The sequence below is a fragment of the Gavia stellata genome, chromosome 1 (assembly GCF_030936135.1).
Source record: "Gavia stellata isolate bGavSte3 chromosome 1, bGavSte3.hap2, whole genome shotgun sequence".
In the NCBI taxonomy this organism is placed as follows: Eukaryota; Metazoa; Chordata; class Aves; order Gaviiformes; family Gaviidae; genus Gavia; species Gavia stellata.
Window position 1 is genome coordinate 97,936,870 of NC_082594.1, and position 18,064 is coordinate 97,954,933.

At 42.2% G+C, this 18,064-nt stretch overlaps 1 protein-coding gene across 3 annotated transcripts in view; it reads right to left on the reverse strand.

Moving 5' to 3' along the window:
• Positions 1-1,256: 1,256 nt before the first annotated feature.
• The window catches only part of PDE9A (phosphodiesterase 9A), a 51,829-nt gene continuing 35,021 nt past the window's right edge, over positions 1,257-18,064 (reverse strand). For all 3 annotated transcript variants that reach the window (XM_059817704.1, XM_059817695.1, XM_059817687.1), the window contains 11 exons: positions 17,911-17,992; positions 15,481-15,555; positions 12,259-12,345; positions 9,036-9,140; positions 7,808-7,890; positions 6,802-6,958; positions 5,502-5,615; positions 4,772-4,876; positions 3,236-3,364; positions 2,951-3,046; positions 1,257-1,307 (listed from right to left, as the gene is read on the reverse strand). In XM_059817704.1, coding sequence (XP_059673687.1) covers positions 1,257-1,307; positions 2,951-3,046; positions 3,236-3,364; positions 4,772-4,876; positions 5,502-5,615; positions 6,802-6,958; positions 7,808-7,890; positions 9,036-9,140; positions 12,259-12,345; positions 15,481-15,555; positions 17,911-17,992 — 1,084 coding nt within the window. The remainder of the gene's footprint in view (positions 1,308-2,950; positions 3,047-3,235; positions 3,365-4,771; positions 4,877-5,501; positions 5,616-6,801; positions 6,959-7,807; positions 7,891-9,035; positions 9,141-12,258; positions 12,346-15,480; positions 15,556-17,910; positions 17,993-18,064) is intronic.

Sequence of the window (18,064 nt, forward strand, 5' to 3'; positions counted from 1 at the left end):
GTGGCCGTGGCTCACCTCTCATGGCACAAAGAAGGGCGATTTCTTCCAGCCTCCCCTTTGGTGAGGCAGTGCAGAGGAGTCGATAACAGTATTGCCTGCTGTCCATTTGCATGACTGCATGTCTGAGCAGAGCTTGTCTCCCAACCTTTACAAAGTCATCAAGGGAAGTGGAGCTCTTTTGGTATTGCACTTATGATGCAAGTGTACCACAAAAAATGTTCCTAAAGCTTCTCCTTTTAAGGAGAACAGACCCTCCCCTCTCCTTTACAGCCCCTTACCTTGTATTCATTATGAAAGCATTTGTCTTCAGGAACAGAGACAGTTCTCACATGAATACATACGCCAAAAGAAAACAAGTACAACACCCATTTCTGTAGAAGAATATATTATTTAGCAGATCAGTTTAAAAGTTAAAAAAACCCTGTACATCTTTGAAGGTTTTTCTTCTTGTTGCTTTTTGCATCCACAAGGATAAAAATACGCTTGCACAGTGGTTTCGGCTTTGTGCTCCCTTCTTGGCTCATGCCGAAGGATCCCATGACATCTGGCTGTACCAGGCCACAAAGCGAACCTGCAAACTCAGTAAAGTTTCTTCTGATTTCTTCTAGCATAGAAAACAAAAAAAATTACATCCACTATGCTGGGTTTCTGAATGTACTGTGAACACTATAAAATTCAGATAATAATACAGAGAAATGTGTCGTTAGGGCCTACTAGGCAAACAAAAATATATGCCTGGACCCCTGCCAGAATATAAGCATCTGTTAAGCTATGCTGTAATTAGCATACTGCTGTACACATATATAGAGTATCTTGACTAAAACAACTTTTTTCTTTTGTTTTTGGATGCCAGTGGATCATTTTCCAGAAAAGGTTCCTTAGCTACACTCTGTTTTGTCTCTACAGACTGTGGTCATTGTGGTCACCAAAAAGGCAAATCTGCTGAAGATTTGAGCCATGCTGCAACCTGTGCAACATCCGCAGGGGAAGTCCTGCTGGGGAGCTGCGATGGGCATGCTGGAGTGAGGGGAGCCCTGGTGCCCAACGGCGGCAGTGCCTGTGTGAGCAGGCTGCAGGCTGTAGACAAGGTGTCCGGGCAGGCAGATAGGCAGGCGGGGCATCTGTGCCTGACACATCTCTCCATACATAGTCCCAGTTGGATTTTGATGTACCCACCACATCTGTTTGGCAAATACAGCATTTCTCAAAAACAGAATAACCTTAGGTTTTATGTTTTGCTCAGAGACCTTTTTGTCTCACTTCTCGGTACTGCCGGTGGTCAAACTTTCACTTTTCTTTTTCTGCAACTGAAATGAAGAGCAAAGCAGGATTAGTACCCCTGACTCACACAGTGCCGCTTTCCACTGCTGCTGTGAGTTGAGCACTCATCTCTGCACAAGGCATATGCAACATTTCTTGGGAAATAACAGGCAGCAGCTTGGTATATCACACGGACGTTTTCATCCAAACAGCTCTGGATGTATGTCCTGAGTAAACAGCACTCAGTCTTTCTCATCACCTGCCGTGCTAGGCTCTCAGATTATTAACTAACTCCTCTTGTTTCAGGATATTTCTGAATTCAGGCATCTCCTATTTTCCTAAGGCGTCTTGTGCCAATACACCATAATTAAAGCTCCATCAATTTGTATAAAATTTCTGTTTTGACAGCTTCTGTAAAGCAGAAGTAAAATCTCAGCTCAACTTGAAAGATGAATAGCACTCAGAAAGTCTGGCAGTCATATTTGAGTTCTTCTTCCCTCCTTTGAGAAATGCTCCACTCTAAATGGAAGAATGCCTGAAAGACTTTCTTCTCCTATATAACTTAGTGCCCTCAAAGCATGTGCTCTTTGATTAACCAGTCTTAGTATCTGTGCTGCTGAGGGTCTTTTCCTCCAAAGCACTTGGGAGAAGGTGGGAGCTACTCCAGAAAGCTACTATTCCCCTCATTCAGCCAGGGATGATCAAGTGAATGAACCTTCATTTCCCACATGTCAAACAGTATCAGCACAACTTGTGCTCCAGAGCACTTCCCAATTTATTTTAATGGCAGAGTGAATGATAGTATCCTGTCTACATGATAAATTTGTTCATGTCAGAATACCCCTACACTGTGATGCCATTTGGGCAGGTTTTGTCATCTGCCTTGGCAGGGAAAAGAAGCACTCGAAGAGGCATGCAAGGAAGGTGTGCAGGCCCGGTGTCACAGACGGCAGGGCACTGTGGGAGCCGGGCCAGCATGCCGGCTGCTGCACTGCGGGTGTGGGGCACCTGCTCCCAGGGCCTGGCCTTGGTCTCTGCCCTGTCAGGCAAGGCAGATGTGGCCAGAAAGAGCAAATGTGGTTACATGTATATCCTACCTCCCCTAAGCCTTACATGTCAAAATGAGAGACACTCTGTAAATGGAGGTCCCCATGCAGCCTGGACCATAAAATGGGTGCACTGGTTGTGTGTTTAATCCTACTGGATGCTGTATGTATGAGGATAATTCCTTGTAAAATTTCAGGCACATCCTTGATGACAGACATCCCAGAAAAGAAACTTATGCATTGGTGGTGCAGTGCCTTGAAGTGCCTGACCCCAAGACATTTTGCTGCAGTCTAGCCCAGGCTTACTCCTTCCCAGGTGAATGTATCTGCTTCCTGGGAGAGGTGTTTGCTGACACACTCCCCTCGGGTAGTTATCTCTGGGTTTTGTCTCCAGGTCCCTCTCTTGTAAGCAGCTTCCTTCCCATGGTCGTGCTTGTGTGGTGCCTGGTGAACTCTGCAAGGGCACATTCTTGCACATACTGCTTTTGGTACATGCTCCAGCCCAGTGTAATGAATGTGTTTCTCATGGTAATGATTATGCCATAAGTATTCCTACTGTTTTGGAATTAACCTGCTATTAAATTATAATGTTTGACTTACTCAATCATAATGTCTGCTTTATCAATAAGAAATTTAGAGCATACCTCTTTCATAGCATCATCTATCTGTTTTAACTCCTCATAGCGGTCCCTGGATTCCCAAAGGGGCTGGAGCATCACCTCCTCCACTTCTGGAAATAGCTAGGTGAAAACAAGAGAGAGAATATCAACATTTCCTTTTGTATTTGTTAACCTGTACATGCTAGCAATGGGCTGAAAGGCAGAATGTGAACTGTATATTCCCATTTCCCTGGCTAACTAAACATCTGTCGGAGCAAACACTGAAGCTCCGAACACCCCCACTTCTGTTTCTGGCCTTGGAAGACTTACTTTTGTTACTGTTTCAAACATGGGGATGAGAACGAACTTCAGGAAACCGATCTGTGCTGTCGGCTTGGTCACTTTATCGCGGTCCATGAACGGTGCCACTGGAAGCCCCTCAGATTTTTCTCGGTCGCTCTGGAACAAATCCAGAGTTAACAAATATTAATCTCAGCTAGAAGCCTGTGAGGAGAGTAATGTACCAAGTAGATCACTAGCGAAAGAGCAGTACTTCAGATACAGATCTCAGTGGTGTCTGAAGATAGCACAAAATAGCAATATGCTTCCCTCGGGCCAATGTATCCTGCTTTGTTGAGAGCAAGCACTTGAGTAAAGAGAACTCTGTTCAGTTACATCTGCACAGTACTGGCATGAAAGCGTTCACCTTCAGGCTCACAGGACAATGAGGCCACCTGATTCCCTTTGCAAACCCATGGGACTTGTGAGGTAAAATATTTCTGAGCATTCAGAAAGGTGGTAATGGTGTTTGCTGCTCTGGAAGAGGAGGAATAAGTCTTTGATTTCCTCATTATTCTCCAGAGAGTGATTATTTTCAGGTAGTCAACCAGAAATTACGTATCCTTCTTTTCTTTACTAATGATTAAAACTGGTTCTGGCTAGCTGGGTCAATGGAGAACAGTTCCATTGACTGCAATGAGTTTACCAAGCTACCCACTTGACCACTTAACTTACTGTTTTGATGTGGGTTCATGTGCAAGGAGGTCACAGACTGTGCGTGCAAATAAGATATCCTGCAGGAGACTTTATCTCTCAATTACTGGGTTTTTTGGCATATAGTGCTTTTGCTGGGTGGCCAAAACAGTAAGGCACACAGGTACTGTAATTTTGAGTAAAAAGCTGCAGATGCAGTGAGCGAGGAGTGTTTCTGACACATCATCTGATGTGTCTGTCTCTTTTGAGAAAACCTTCTCAGCATGCACCCTCTCAAGGTATAGACAAAACACACAAGAAAGCTCTGGCATCTCCTCCTCAGAGTACTGCAGCTGAGGGCTGCTTTTCCAGAGATCTTTTTTTAAGCAATCAGAAACTGTGTCCAGCTGGGAATCCAGTGAGGAGCAATGGTCTGGGGAGTTTAAAGTCTGACTTTGCACACCTCAGCAAGTTGTCTGCCTTCTCTTCAGGCAAATGTTCACACACAGCGAAAATTATCTAAACTAGTCCTGTGTAATGTTTGATATCATACACTTGACAACTTTCTCTTGCCACTGTTCTTGCCCTTTCGGCTCAAAAATAATTTATATGTCAAATAAACTTGCAAGGCAGCCACTTTACAGAGAACAAGCTTCAGTCTGCTAGCATTAGGATTTCTAAGTTGCTATTGTCTTTCATCTGCAAATTACATTCAATTGCATTCACTTGCTTTCTGAACAGTTTTTCTTGTTGACATCCTTCTCCTGCTTTCTATAAAAGAAGTCTTTCCATCCTAGAGCTAGACTGGGCTGTCAGACAGCAGAGCACCTGTAGCTGAGGTGGGATTCGGGAAGAGCAGCAATTTGTGCAACTGCATCTCTCCCTCATTCTTACCTGCCTAAAATATTCCTCTAGTAAGCAATCTACCCAGGGCTCCGCTACTTCCATCGGGCGGACTTCATTGGAGATATCACAGCATTTTATCAGCACCATCTTCAGCTGAAAGAGGATAATACTTTAATACTGCAGTCTTATGGCCAGCTCTTTTTCCCCTATCCAAAACCTGTGTCTTTATAGTGCAATGGGAGGCAATGTTTTCAAACAGAAAGGAAAGTTTTAGGATTAAAACAGAGGTCTTAAATGATCTGGGTTCTTTTCCACTCTCCCAGTTACCCTCTGTAAATCACTTATCCCCTCTCTGCCTCGGTTTCCCTGTCTGTAGCACTGGGATGTGCCCTTATCTGCTGCATGAAGAGATTCAGCCACAAATGACCATGAAGTTGTTTGTGGAGCATTCAGAGGCAGCTGGAGAGAGGCTTTCCTGGACATCAAAGGTGATTGGATTAGGAAGTGGAGGAGTCTAGAGTGTGTACTTTTTTGCCCCACAGTAATGGACAATAAGAATTTGTATCCTGACAGAGTAAATATATTTTTTTTCTTGATGCGACTCTGCGATTTCTAAAGCTGGAATAATCTATTTTAATTCTTTTTGGTGGGGCAGAGGATGTAGGAAGGATTAGTTTTTGATAATGTATGTTGAATCTTGGTTTTTAAACAAATGAATGTTAATCTACAAGCTTTCACACTATGCACAGAAAAATAATAATCTACAAAACCTCCTTACACAGGTTATGTGTTCTTCATTTGAGTAATCGAAATTTTCCATTTTTTCCTTGAAAGAGTCCAGTATTTCTGCATGTCTCGCCATGTCTGTAGCCAGGATTAACGTAATTATCCCCTAGCAAAGAAAACATGTTCACATATTAACTTGACATTCTTTACAAAGTCTACTATTGCGGAGCAAAGTAGGGTCTTTGTTACACACAAAAAGCCTGAGATGCATTACATTGTTAACACTGAAAGGGGAAGCTTCTAACTTGAAACCGCCCAGCAAACTGGGAGAGGGTTATAAAGAGTTCATGGTATATGAAGATCATGGTTGGGTCAATCTGTAACACTGGTGTGATATTCCAGAGGCATTGAGGTTTTTCCTTTCTGGTTGGCTAATTGTGGAAAAACAAACTGTACAACAGGATGTTAAAAGCCACACTCTGTTTGCCAAGACCCACTTTTGGCTCCTTGGAAAGCACTAGGTTTTGCTGCTGACCCTTAGTGGCCCTAGGAAGAGACAAAGATCAGTAGATGTGGATGTCCTCTGTGCTCATCCTCCTTGGATTAAGGGCTTTAAAACACCCAGATGCAGCCAATGTGTTAGGAGCTCTGTATCCTCCTGCTAGGCAGAATTTATGATGGGAAAACATGTGGTTAATTTGAAGTTGTGGGTTTTCATACAGATCTATCCATTTTGGGCCCATGCCTGCTTCCCATGCACTGGCAGAATCAGTAACTCCAACCAGACCGGTATCTGAGCCCTTATATTGGTCTGCTTTTTCATTTGGTGTGTAAGGAAGGTGTAACGTGGAAACTAAGACTGGATTTTGGCCCTTAGTGCTCTAATGGGAATTGTAGCATTGTTCACTGTCTCAGAGATAACTGTGATGACTCCCAGTCCACCAGAGCCTCTTCCAAGAATACAAGTGTTCTGCTGTTGTAAATCTTTTCCCATTTTGAAGCCCCTCTTAAAATTAATACAATGTTCTCTTAAAGAGTAAACTTCTGCCATGAGAGCTTAATCCTCTCCCAGTCAGAGCTAATTGGCTCCTTCAATAATATAAATATCTACCCCCAAAATGTCATAGGATTTAATAGTCAGGATGTACTCATTATTTCTCAGCAAGACATTCCAGGGAGTGCTGCTGTGGAAATTTTCCAAGAATCCCTCTTGGATCCTTCCAGTGTGAGGGGCTTTTTCAGTCCTACCCTCTAGGGAGAATGATTCACTCGCACTGTACAGCAGGGAAGTCTGTGAGTGCTTATATCTTCAGGAACAGTTTGTACAACACAGATGGGAGCAGCATTCATACCTGTCTTATCTGTTTGAATTGGTCCTGGTTGACATTGGAGAAAATGTTGTATTCTGGCTGGGAAATGATCTGGAAAGCCACAGCACAGTGGTGGTTCTCCAGTGGGGAGATGTCATTGTAGCGTACCGCAAGCTCAGTTCGTGCATTTATCTGATAGCTGATGTGAAGAAAAACAATGAGAACTCCTGCAGACACACACCAGCTGCTCTAAACCATGCTGCTTACTTTTATTTACATTCTTTTCAATACTTATTCAATTAGCTGCAGTTTGTTTTTTAATTGTTAATACTAAATCAGATTTTTTTGAGAAGATAGATTGATATTACTTTAATATCATCTCAGGCACTATTCCCCTGTCGGGTCTTTTTTTTTAATTTTACCAAGTGTCTGTAGCTTAAAATGACATAGAACAAACACAGAAGGAACTGTCTGGACTTCATTCAACCTCCACTAATGTCAATGGAGAGATTCTCACTGATCCAATCAGAATTGGGTTCTGCCCTTATTTAATGAATGGCTACAAATAAATTAGATTCTCTCTCTCTTTTTTTCACACACACATACATGCACACAAAAGTGTCCATGGGTCAACAATTCTAATTTCCTCATATGATAATAAATAGAGTAATATGCACTTCATGATTTATAATTATGAAATAATGTGTAAGTTAAATCACCCTTTGCATTTTAGTGTAATCATTTATGCCCTCTCTCTCAGCTGTAAAACATTTTACATTTTTTTCTCAGGAGTGGGGGAAAGTGTTGGAATAGAAATCTGAAAAAGCATTTTCCTTACAGCGCCAAGGACAGCTGGCAACCCCAACCCAGACCTGAGTTTTCTGCATGAAGCTCTGCCTCGGCCCATGTGTGAGTGAACAGCAGGGCCTTGGGGGAAGGTCGTGGCCAGCTCAAGCTGTGAGAAGGAAAGCCTGATCTAACAAAAATGCCAGGTGGTATTACCTTCCCAATACATTTTAAGGGAAGAGAAAGCAAGAGACAGACTTACGTATTGTTATAGCCCGGATGGTCCAAGTCATGGCATACTGCTGCAGTCATGAGAATTAAGATGTCAATTTGGGAAAATTTCTCCTATAAAATATAAAACGTTAATGTAGTATTAGGATTTCTACTTCCCCTATGCCCATAAATGAAAAGAAGTGAAAAAACCACCCACATTTACTTTTCAGAGACATGCAAATCTGAGCAAAATGAAGTATTTTTCCATAGATCAATTTACTTCAGTCAAGAAAGAGAATTCTGCCTTCCCTTCCAGTAAAAATGACTCAGATTTGCCTTTCTTGCATTAGATAACAGCAGCTCAGAGGAGGTAATTTGCTTTAAACTTTCTGTTACTGCAGAGATCATATAAAAGCACTGAGATATTGGAACAGTCTCTTACAAGTCATTTGAGCATTCTGATTAGTTAAGGGAGGGCTGGAAGATAGCTTAGTTGCCATTGTATTCTACGTTAACTAAAGTTAAGAAAAGAGTGAGAAAAATTAGGTGTTGCGTTCCCACAGCTTCTGAATAGGATAAACTTCCATTAAAGCAAGTTTTTCTTCATACTTTTATGGGCAAGAAAATAGACTTAGGCCAGTAACTGAGATGTTTAACTATGGAGAAGAAAGGGGTTTTTTAACTGAATAAAATCTGGTTTGTACAGAAATGAAATTTATTTATAAACCCAGGTTATCCAGTCAATGAAAATAAATGATGCCTATAGTTTTGGACAGCGTACAGATTGAGTGTGAATCTTGCATACAGTACATGCAAGGCATTATTTCCAGTAGCTAATGCAAGCAGGCACACATTTGGAGAACACCTCTTTTGGGATCATTTTGTGTCACAGATGAAGACTGTATCCACAGACCATAATTCAGTAGTCTTTTGAATCTGATTCATAGATGTTTCATGCTACCAGAGTGTGAAAAGATCTTCAGTGTACAAATTGTGGATATCCAGGAAGTGAAGGTAACTTCCCAGCAGCTTCAGAAAGCTCTGTAGGTGCTTGGGGTCTGGGATGGGATGGCTGAGTGGGAAGCTAGAGGTGGAAATGCAACACCTATCATCTTCTCTCCGGAACTGAACAAGGGGACCTACTGCAAAGCTCATCACTCGCTAGCAAGCTGGTGGCCTGTTTTGCAAGAAAAGTGGCACAGGTGTCATGGTGCTCAGTGGATGAACATGTGCCCCATGATAGAAATGGAGTGATACTATTCAGGTGGCAAGCATACCTGGAGGCTGCAGAGCGAGATCATGCTGTACATCATCTGGGTCACGCAGAAGCAGTGCCGGAAATTATGAAAGGGGTTGTTTCTGTAATTGTCATGAATACACAGCTGCAGAGAGAGGGAATGAAGCAGTCAGAAACAGGAGAGCTCTTTCTTTATAAAAACATGATTACATATGCTTCCCAGCCTCCCTGGAAGCACTGTATATCCCTACAGGAGTCCTATGGAGCCCAGTATTATCTTCTGCTAGGACAAACTGACAGCACAAGGCCCTCTCTGCCTTCCTGGGGGAGGGTGAGAGATTACTGCCTTTCGAGAATTTGTCAGCAGGTAAAGCTCATAGCAGCTCCTCTCTCATACCAGCTAGCAATGGGTAAACATTGCAGCACAGCTGCAAGTGCATCTCAGTCTTGAGACAGGACTCTGTGCTCTCATCCTGAACTTCTATTTCAAACTGTGTGGTGGTTAAACGGTGACTTTGGGGTGTGTAAAGAACTCAAAGTATATCCCTGTTCCTCTCTCTTGCTGAATGCAAATTGCGGCTTTGAAATCTTCAAGGCTGAAATGTAGTTGTTATTTCATTTGCAAATGCTCAGAGGTGGCACTTTGAGATGTGTTGCTTGGCAAAGTGAAGATGCAAATGCACATGCACTAGCATACCTGGGTGGGTTTCCTATGCTAGGCAGCATGGGAGAGATTTAGCCATATAGGCACATGGGACTGATTTTTGTGTGTTTTGACTTTCTACAGATCTTGGCTATGTGCCCTCATTACAAATGCAAGCTAAAGCTTGCCCTTGCTACTGTCAGCGAGGCTAGCTGAGTGGAGCTGGCACAGCTGGGTTAACACATGCCACAGTCATTCTTCCAATGCACTGGATAGCCTTTGGTGTCCTGTCCTGCACAAAACAGCCAAGCATCAGCAGCACTTCATCACATCATCAGCTGGACCCCTTCTGCTGAATCCTCCATAGCCTGGTCCCTAGAGAGCCCTTATGCACATGCTTCAATTACTGAGCCTGAATTAATGACATGGATGGAATTCAGGTCCCCTTCTCCAGCTAAATAGTGAATTTACTTCAAGAGTCCTCAAGCCCCATCAGGATCAAACCCTTCAACCTGGGACCTGACTTCTAGGAAGCCTCAAAGCTATGGATGAGGTCAAGAGAGCTGTGGGTTTTCAATGCTTATTCAATATTTGGGGGCTTCATTGCAAAAGTCTGCAGCAAGGACTTTAGAAATACATTGCATTATTTTAAAATGAATAACTAATGGCACAATATGATTGACAGCCAGGCTCACAGGTGGTGGGCAGTATCTCACAGCCTCCACATGGACACTGTGGTTATACCCAGGCACTGTACAACACTGCATGGATGTAATGTATACATCCAGCAGTGGAGCCCAGAGCATCACAGGGGACTCCTGACTCAGAGCACTGAAGGGCTGGAGTGACTGACTTGTATTAGTCATCCTTTCCTCCCCTTTCGGGAACATTTCTGTAGCCAGTGGATGTGGGAGCAAGAAAGCAAGCATATGCATGAGGTGGCTTTTTGTCAGCCACTTAAGTTCAAACTGGTGCCCATACTGCGCCTGGGGAAGTATCATAGTTTGAAGCTGAGTCTTTGGGGCTTTTTTAAATCATCTTTCTGCAAAGCTAGTGTTTAAGAAAGGAAATCTCACCCTGTCTTACCGTTGTAGAAAATACATAATCAACTCCCCTCATTGTTCAGAACGAGGCTGTCTTAAATGCTAGTGGTAACAAATTACTTGGAGATACAAGCTAACAGGAAGCTGCCGGCAGTAATGCGTGTGGGTGGCATGTTGATGTGTGTTGACATATCACCTTGTTTCCCATGTTTTCAGGCTGTGAGACAGGAGGAGGAAATTTTCTGTTTTATCTACTCTGTGCTAGCCTTGATTGTATTGGGTTTCATCCCACCCTTTCTGTTTAGCTGCTTTCTAAGGTCATTTTATGATCAGCTTTTCATCTGCCTTCTTCAGGGAGAGATTTCCTAGGTCTCGGTCATTTGTCATATCTCCTTTAATGTAGTCATACCATTTTTCTAAAAAGATTTAACCAGTTCTAGGCATAAACTCCAGGGAAACCTTATGCCTTCTGTGGAGACATGGTAACATTGGTCCATTTTATCCCTTATTCTGGTGTCTGGTCAGCCTAATGCCTTGTTAGCTTCAACCAGCAGCAGCACACCAAGCAGTGACAGTCACTGCCCTGCGTACGCTGGTGCCCAGGTGCTTTTTGCTCCTACTGTACTTCGTGATATGATGAATCCAGTGTTTTGCTTTGTGTTTTCTAGCCACCTTCTGAATTTGTGGAATTTGTTCAGGCCTTTCTGGGAGTCTACATCAATCATGTAAAACAGTTCCTTCTATTCTGTCCATACTCTTCAGGTAATTAGAATAGATTAGTAAGATAATTCTTTGCTACAGGAATAATATGAAACATCTGTGTAATGAACTTCACATCATGATGTTTTTAATTATTGTTTCAATCAATTTGTCAGGTACAGATGTAAGTTTTACTAACTATAATTCTGCAGGGTATCCCTAGATCCTTTTTAAACAATGTGTAAAATATTTACTGTTCTGTGGTCCTCTAGGAACATGATGGGTTTTTCTGAGAAAGCCAATATATTCTTTAGCTTTTTAGCAAATTCTTTCTTATGCTTTCCCTTGGACCTGATAACTTACTGATTTTTAAATACTCCAGTGTTTCTTCTTTAGACATCTTAGTTTTGGTATGATCTCATTTTTACCATGTTTTGCATCTCTGCAACATACTCAACATTAAAGACCAAGGCAAAGAAAGTTATTGAAATTCTCAGCAATTCCTTTTACTTCCTGCCTTGCTTTTTTACTCCCTGTGATTTAGGACATCTAATAATTATTGCACATACTGGCTTTTTTTGGCCATATCTGAAGACACTTGTCTCCATTTACAGTAGGTACCAAGAGCATTCACCAGAAATGAACTGCTTTCAGTAATAGAAAGCTCAGCAAACAAATGTAAAACAGTTAAAAAAATATCATCTGTTACCACAAGAACGCAAACATTTGCTGAAGTACTTAAATTTTAAGGATTTGTATAGCTTGACTGCTTTCAGTGGGATTACTCATGTGAGTCAAGTTAATTCCATGACTAAATGCTTTGTTTATTGATTTTTGAATTTGAAAAATTGCAAATATCAGAAATTTGAAATACTTACCAGCCACCTCTTTAATGTGATAGGATTGATGTTGAAGTCTTTTACCAACCCAAGATCATGGTACATATGTTCCAAACAACTCAGCATCTGCAGCCAGGAACAGATAGGTTATTGGCTTGGTAAATACCACGTTACTTTACAATACATTGCAGAGTGAATTTCCTCCTTGCAAGTATCGAACAATTGCCGAGCCCTCTTTTTAAGATGAAAGAAAGATGTTCAAAGATTGCATGATTAAAGACAGTGCAAAAGGGAAGACAGAGAGGTTCTGAAAGCTTTTTGAAGTAGACAGATTGCTGTTGACTTCATAGGTTTTGTGCAGGGCTTTGAATTACACTAGCGCTCTTTAGTAATTGTGATTCATGCCTATCATAGCAATTCCTTCTCACAAAAAAGTATTGCCATTTTTCTAATTCCGATGGGATATGTTCTAACGCTCAATGAAATCAGTGGGAGTTTTTCCACTGACTCCAAAGGCCTGGAGCTGTACAGAAATGGATCAGGCCCTAGCTGTATAGAAAATCATAGCAGAAAATTAAAGATCCTTAAAGAAACATTTATTCTAGGTATGTGTCAATATCGTCTTTCTTTATGACTTCTCGTGAGTTCCTAACTACACTATCTTAACTCGGTTTCTTGTTTAACAAAAGATCTTCCATTATAACCCTACAAAATGGCAGCAGGTTTGTGACCAGCCACTCCTGTAAACTGTAACTATGTATCCCAATAGCTGAAATGCGAAGGAAGGCTGCTCTTTTGAGATAACATCTGCTCTGAGGTTGGAAGTGGGATGCAGATGGCTGAGCACTACCACACCCAGTTAATCTTCTGGGTTTGAAGATATTGCAAAAGAAAGGTATTGATAATCTGATGTGTCTGCGCACTTAACAGCTGCCACCAGTCAGAAATGAACAGAATTCCAGGAGTTCAGGAGTTTATGTATCTGCATTCCCACTTCTGAAGGCAAAATCCGCAGGGCATGAAATGCAACTATTATATCAGCACATGCAGTCTTTAGACTGGAGGCTGATCCAGGGGTTTTAACATGAGTGTAATGTCACAAATATGGCCTTGGAGACAATTTTAGTTAGGTTTCTGTTATTTAGGCTCTTAAAAACTCTCAAGAAAAATTATTTCATCTAATGAAACTTAATATTTATCCACGGCATATACATAGCTCACGCAGTAACAAGGGTGCTGGTTTTGAGACATCAAAACAGGAAGAAAGAGACTTTCCTGCAAGGCTTGAGGGACAATGCCATGAGCTGAATTGTGTTCAGATCACATGGACAGCATTTTGCTGTAGACCACCTTGTCTTGTTCCTAGTCCCTAAGGTAGAATATATGTTTTGCAATAGTTTCAGAAAAGACTTTCCAAGACAATAAGCTTGATCTGGAAGGGCTGAATTACCCTCAGAAATGCCTACCTCCCTCCAGCTGTTGTCAAGAGAGCTTTGGGTGAGTGACAAGGTGACTCTGAGTCCCAAAGCTCCTGTCCCTGAACAAATGAGAATCTCAGTTTTCATTTTTAGCTTTCTTAGTCAACAGCAAAAGCTTGAATATTGTACTCTTCTAAGGCATGAAAGTGAGTGGGCATTTGAGAAAGAGAATGCAAACTTGCTGCATAGCTCTGTTCACTGAGATGCTGCAGAGCACATTATTAATTTGCTTACAGAAGACTATGATTTATAACCTGCCTGCCCCACATTGAGCATGTGGGCAAATGCTCATTGCTAAACAAGCACTGACAGAATTGAAATATTCTCTGCAAACATAAACCAGAGCTAAAACTGTGAGATAAAGCCATATGGTACTCGGCTCACTAGAGCTTGTGTGGTACCTTATTTCTGAGCAGCGCTCCTCCTTGCGCGGCATGTCTAATCTCTGCACCCTCTTGTTAGCCTCGTTCATGCCACCATATAGTGTTTCCTGGTACTCTGAATGAGTTACTGTGCTAAAATACTATGTCTCAGCACACAAGAATCCGTGGATAATGTTTTTTGTCTCTCCCTATTCTTTCTTAATAGTCAGAACAACAATGAGCCAACAGTGTTATGGTCCACCTGGCAGGTCGTAATTCTCTCTTGCTGTAAAGACCTGATGGGCATTCAAAAGCTGTGGGCGAGCCATTTTTCCTGAGCAGTTGTATGGCTGTGGTACAGAGAAAAGGGGCTGGAGAGGGAGCAGTAACTGCAGAGCACCAGCCTCAGCTTGGCATGGATCGCACAAGGGAAGCTCTGCCAGCCTCTGCGAATGGGAGATGGACCTAAGGCCACCAGAGAGTCTTTCTGTTATTCTAGCAGCCAGATGAAATATCCTGAAGGGAATATGCTGTTCCTGTGGGTGTGGTATGGGGTATTTTTCCTTGTCATGTTGTTCTACAGGTGCTAAGCCAAAATGACTGTTGTATGCACAACATCTGATTGAGTAAGTAATTAAGGTGATTGCTGCTGGGGGTGCTGCTAGAACTACTCAATCCTTCCCTTGGGAAAAACCCAACACTAAAACCGTAGTTTAGTCCTGCCCTCCCTTACATTTTTCCTAGGTGAGATTTGCTTGTATTTGCTTAATCTAGTTTTACATTATATTATAAGCTGGCCATTACAGAAACATCCTTCTCCTTCATGTTTCTGCAGAGGTTTACACATGGGCCTTCCAGAACCTTCTGCAATACAAGTGACAAACAAAGAATAGTACTAATAGCAATAAGAAAAATAAGAAAATGAAGCAATAAGAAAATACTAATAGGCCATGCATGCAGCTTTGCAACCTCTTCAGAACACACCGCAGAAAAACCCTTGCCTGGCTGTGAATCAATGCATGCACCTCTGCCTGGCTTCACACAGCAGCAAACAGCTTCATTGATTTGAGCAGAGTTATTGATGATGTGCTTAAGCATACACTTTGCTAGGGATCGATTTGTTCAGATAAAATGGCATGAGAGAGCTCATGTGGCAGTAATGATAGTGCACTGGTTGTTGTGGGACATTACTAGGAAGAGATTAAAGAAAAAATACAGAGGGATCAGGTTATGATAATCAGCATAATCTATCTGGCATCTGTTGGGAAAAAGTACCGTATTCTGATGTGATATGAAAATTAAAAAAATATAGAGATTAAGGGGCAGAAAAGGGGAAAACCCCTGCAGACCATCTCAAAGGGCTCTTCTGGCCTTGTTGGCTCTCAGAAAGCTAACCCAGCTAGCACGGCATCCTTACTTACCTCGTTGGGCTCCCACAGCCAGACGTCAAAGGTTGGTTTCCGAAGCGCTTCTATGGTCTCCTGGGACAGCATGTACTGCAGACAAAAAGGCAGTAGGTGTAAGTGAGGATCCCCTGCCCCGGCATGGGACCTGCCGTCGGCATGTCCCTGGGACTCCTGGGGTCCCATTCATGTGGGGTTTAGTCGTATTTCCCAAGGATCAAGTAACTGATCTCTCCCTCTGCCTGCCCAAATCTTCTTTCCCTCCCCACCAGCTGCTTGTGGTCATGCCAGGATGCCCATGCTTGGTGGGCAGCAAGCCCCCAGGCAGCTCACTGCCTGCCACAGCGCCAGCTGGCAGGCCGCTGATCGGTGGAGATCCTTATGGAGCAGGGAGGTGGCGGGTTTGGGAGAAAGGGAGGAGAGCGGAGGTGTTACGGATGGGGTTGTGGGTAGATCCAGCAAGGGGATGTAAGGGGCGCAGAGTGCAGATCCATTCCCGGCTGCACTGGTCCTGGTGCCCGCAGAGCATCAGCAACATTCAGTGCAGCCAGTCATGGCTGGATGGTGTGAAGTGTCTATGCTCATAGTGTTAAATTAGCTGGTGGGTATGATAAATTTACTTTCAGATGATTTATGCTCTCATTTTGAGTATTTTTTCAAGAACGCTCACATTTTCGAACTGGTTGTCAGCCTGCAAGATTCAAGTGATTTTTTATCATTAAGCTCACAGGCTTAAAACAAAATCAAGCTCATCAGCCAGTTATGATTTGTATACAAAACGAAAAAAAAAGGAGTGTGGAGGGTTAAAAGCCATGGGGAGAACTGGACTTTTTACCGACTCATATTTTTGAGACTCTATTGATCAGAGTCTTTCTGGGACACGAAAACCTTATAGTTTTAATTGGCCCATTTACCATGGCTGTCTCTAATTAGTTTGGGCTTACTGCACTGAGCAGGTGAATGAAATTTTCTGGGCCATCAAATTGTTGATACTTAATCCAAAGAAGAATAACACTGAAGATTAACTTTCCTTCTTGAGAAGGCAATGATTTTTGCATTTGCCTATATAATGTACATTTAATATGACGTTCTGCAAGAAATCTGTGAATTAGCAGTACAGATTTGTTATTTGATAACAGTGTTGTAATGACATCTTCTTTCAGTGTACTCATCACTTCCTAGCCTCACTGACATTGGATAAATCCAGAACCTGACAACTGATAACAAATTTTGCAAATCTGTCAAACAGAACCCAAACTTCTGAAACCAAAATTCCTAAAAGCTTTGGTCTAGGGACAAACACAGACTACCAGTTTACTCTGCAGTCAGTCAGCACAACTCTTCGTTGCACTTGTTGTTAATTCAAGATTCTAATACCATAGCAGTAGATCAAAGGTTGATCTGACATATATACTTATCAAGGGAAAAAATAATTTTTAGAACTGATATGTTTTGCAAAAACATTTATTAGTATCAGGAGCACAAGCCTCTTGGACAAAAGTTAATTAAAAGAAATGTAAGTCTCATGATGTCTGCTTCAGAGACCAAGAGGTCACTTTTGCTAGGCAGAACAGAATAAACAGCAGAATTTATAATTTGTTGCTCTGTAAGGCCTTGAAGACAAATATGCCAGGATGCATGTCCATGTTACACACCTACATCACACCAGACCACATGAACTTGAGAGCAGCTCAGCCAGCTTTGATGTGTGCAGGCAAATGCCCACTGTTAAACTATGATTTGCACCTGTGTGAACTGGTGTTTTGTCAAGGTGCGAGCCGGGCACTGAGCAGACATAATCTGTTAGCTTTGAATAATTCCTGTGGGCAAAGACTGCCGGTGCTAGGACCAAAGATCATGTGTGCTTCATGATTTCAGCCTCATTCATCACTGTGGATTTGTACTGGTACTTGCCCAGTAGACATTTTTCTTCAAGCGTTACTGTTTTATCTAGCAAATACACTAACTCATTTTCACAGGGACAATGAATCATTCTGGAGAGAATCCAAAGTCGCATTTCTCTTTGTTTCCCTAGGTGAAGCATCTCCATAAATTACTTTTTAAATTAAAAAATAATCCATTAGGAGAAAACAGGCAGCAGCGCTATTTTCAATTAGAGTACAACATTATAGGCTGTTTTTGATTGTTTGCTATGAGCATGAAGAATAAACAAATATAATTAGACAAAAGAGCATTAAATGTTGACGAATGCAAAATGTTCATTAACATTTCAAACACTAATGAGCTTTCAAGTATTAAAGACTACTGAGGATCCACCTTTAAGTCACCACAGGCAATTTTTCCATTGGCTTCCAGGGATTCTGGATCAGGCCCTGGCTTTAGAATAACTAGGAGGTAGATGGCTAGGGAATCATGCATTGTAAACCAGCACTTGTCAGGAAGGCAAGCGCATAGTAAGACTGTGGGAAGAGCAGCATTGAGTGGTACCTTTGGGTAGGATGGTACATCCCGCCGGGGAGTCGGCCTCTTGTTTTCATCCAAAAAGCTGTACTTGCAGGGGCAGTTAGTCCTGAAATGAAATATCCCGCTCTTAACATTGTGGGAACGGAACCGCAGTGCCTTGAAAATGCCAGAAGTACTC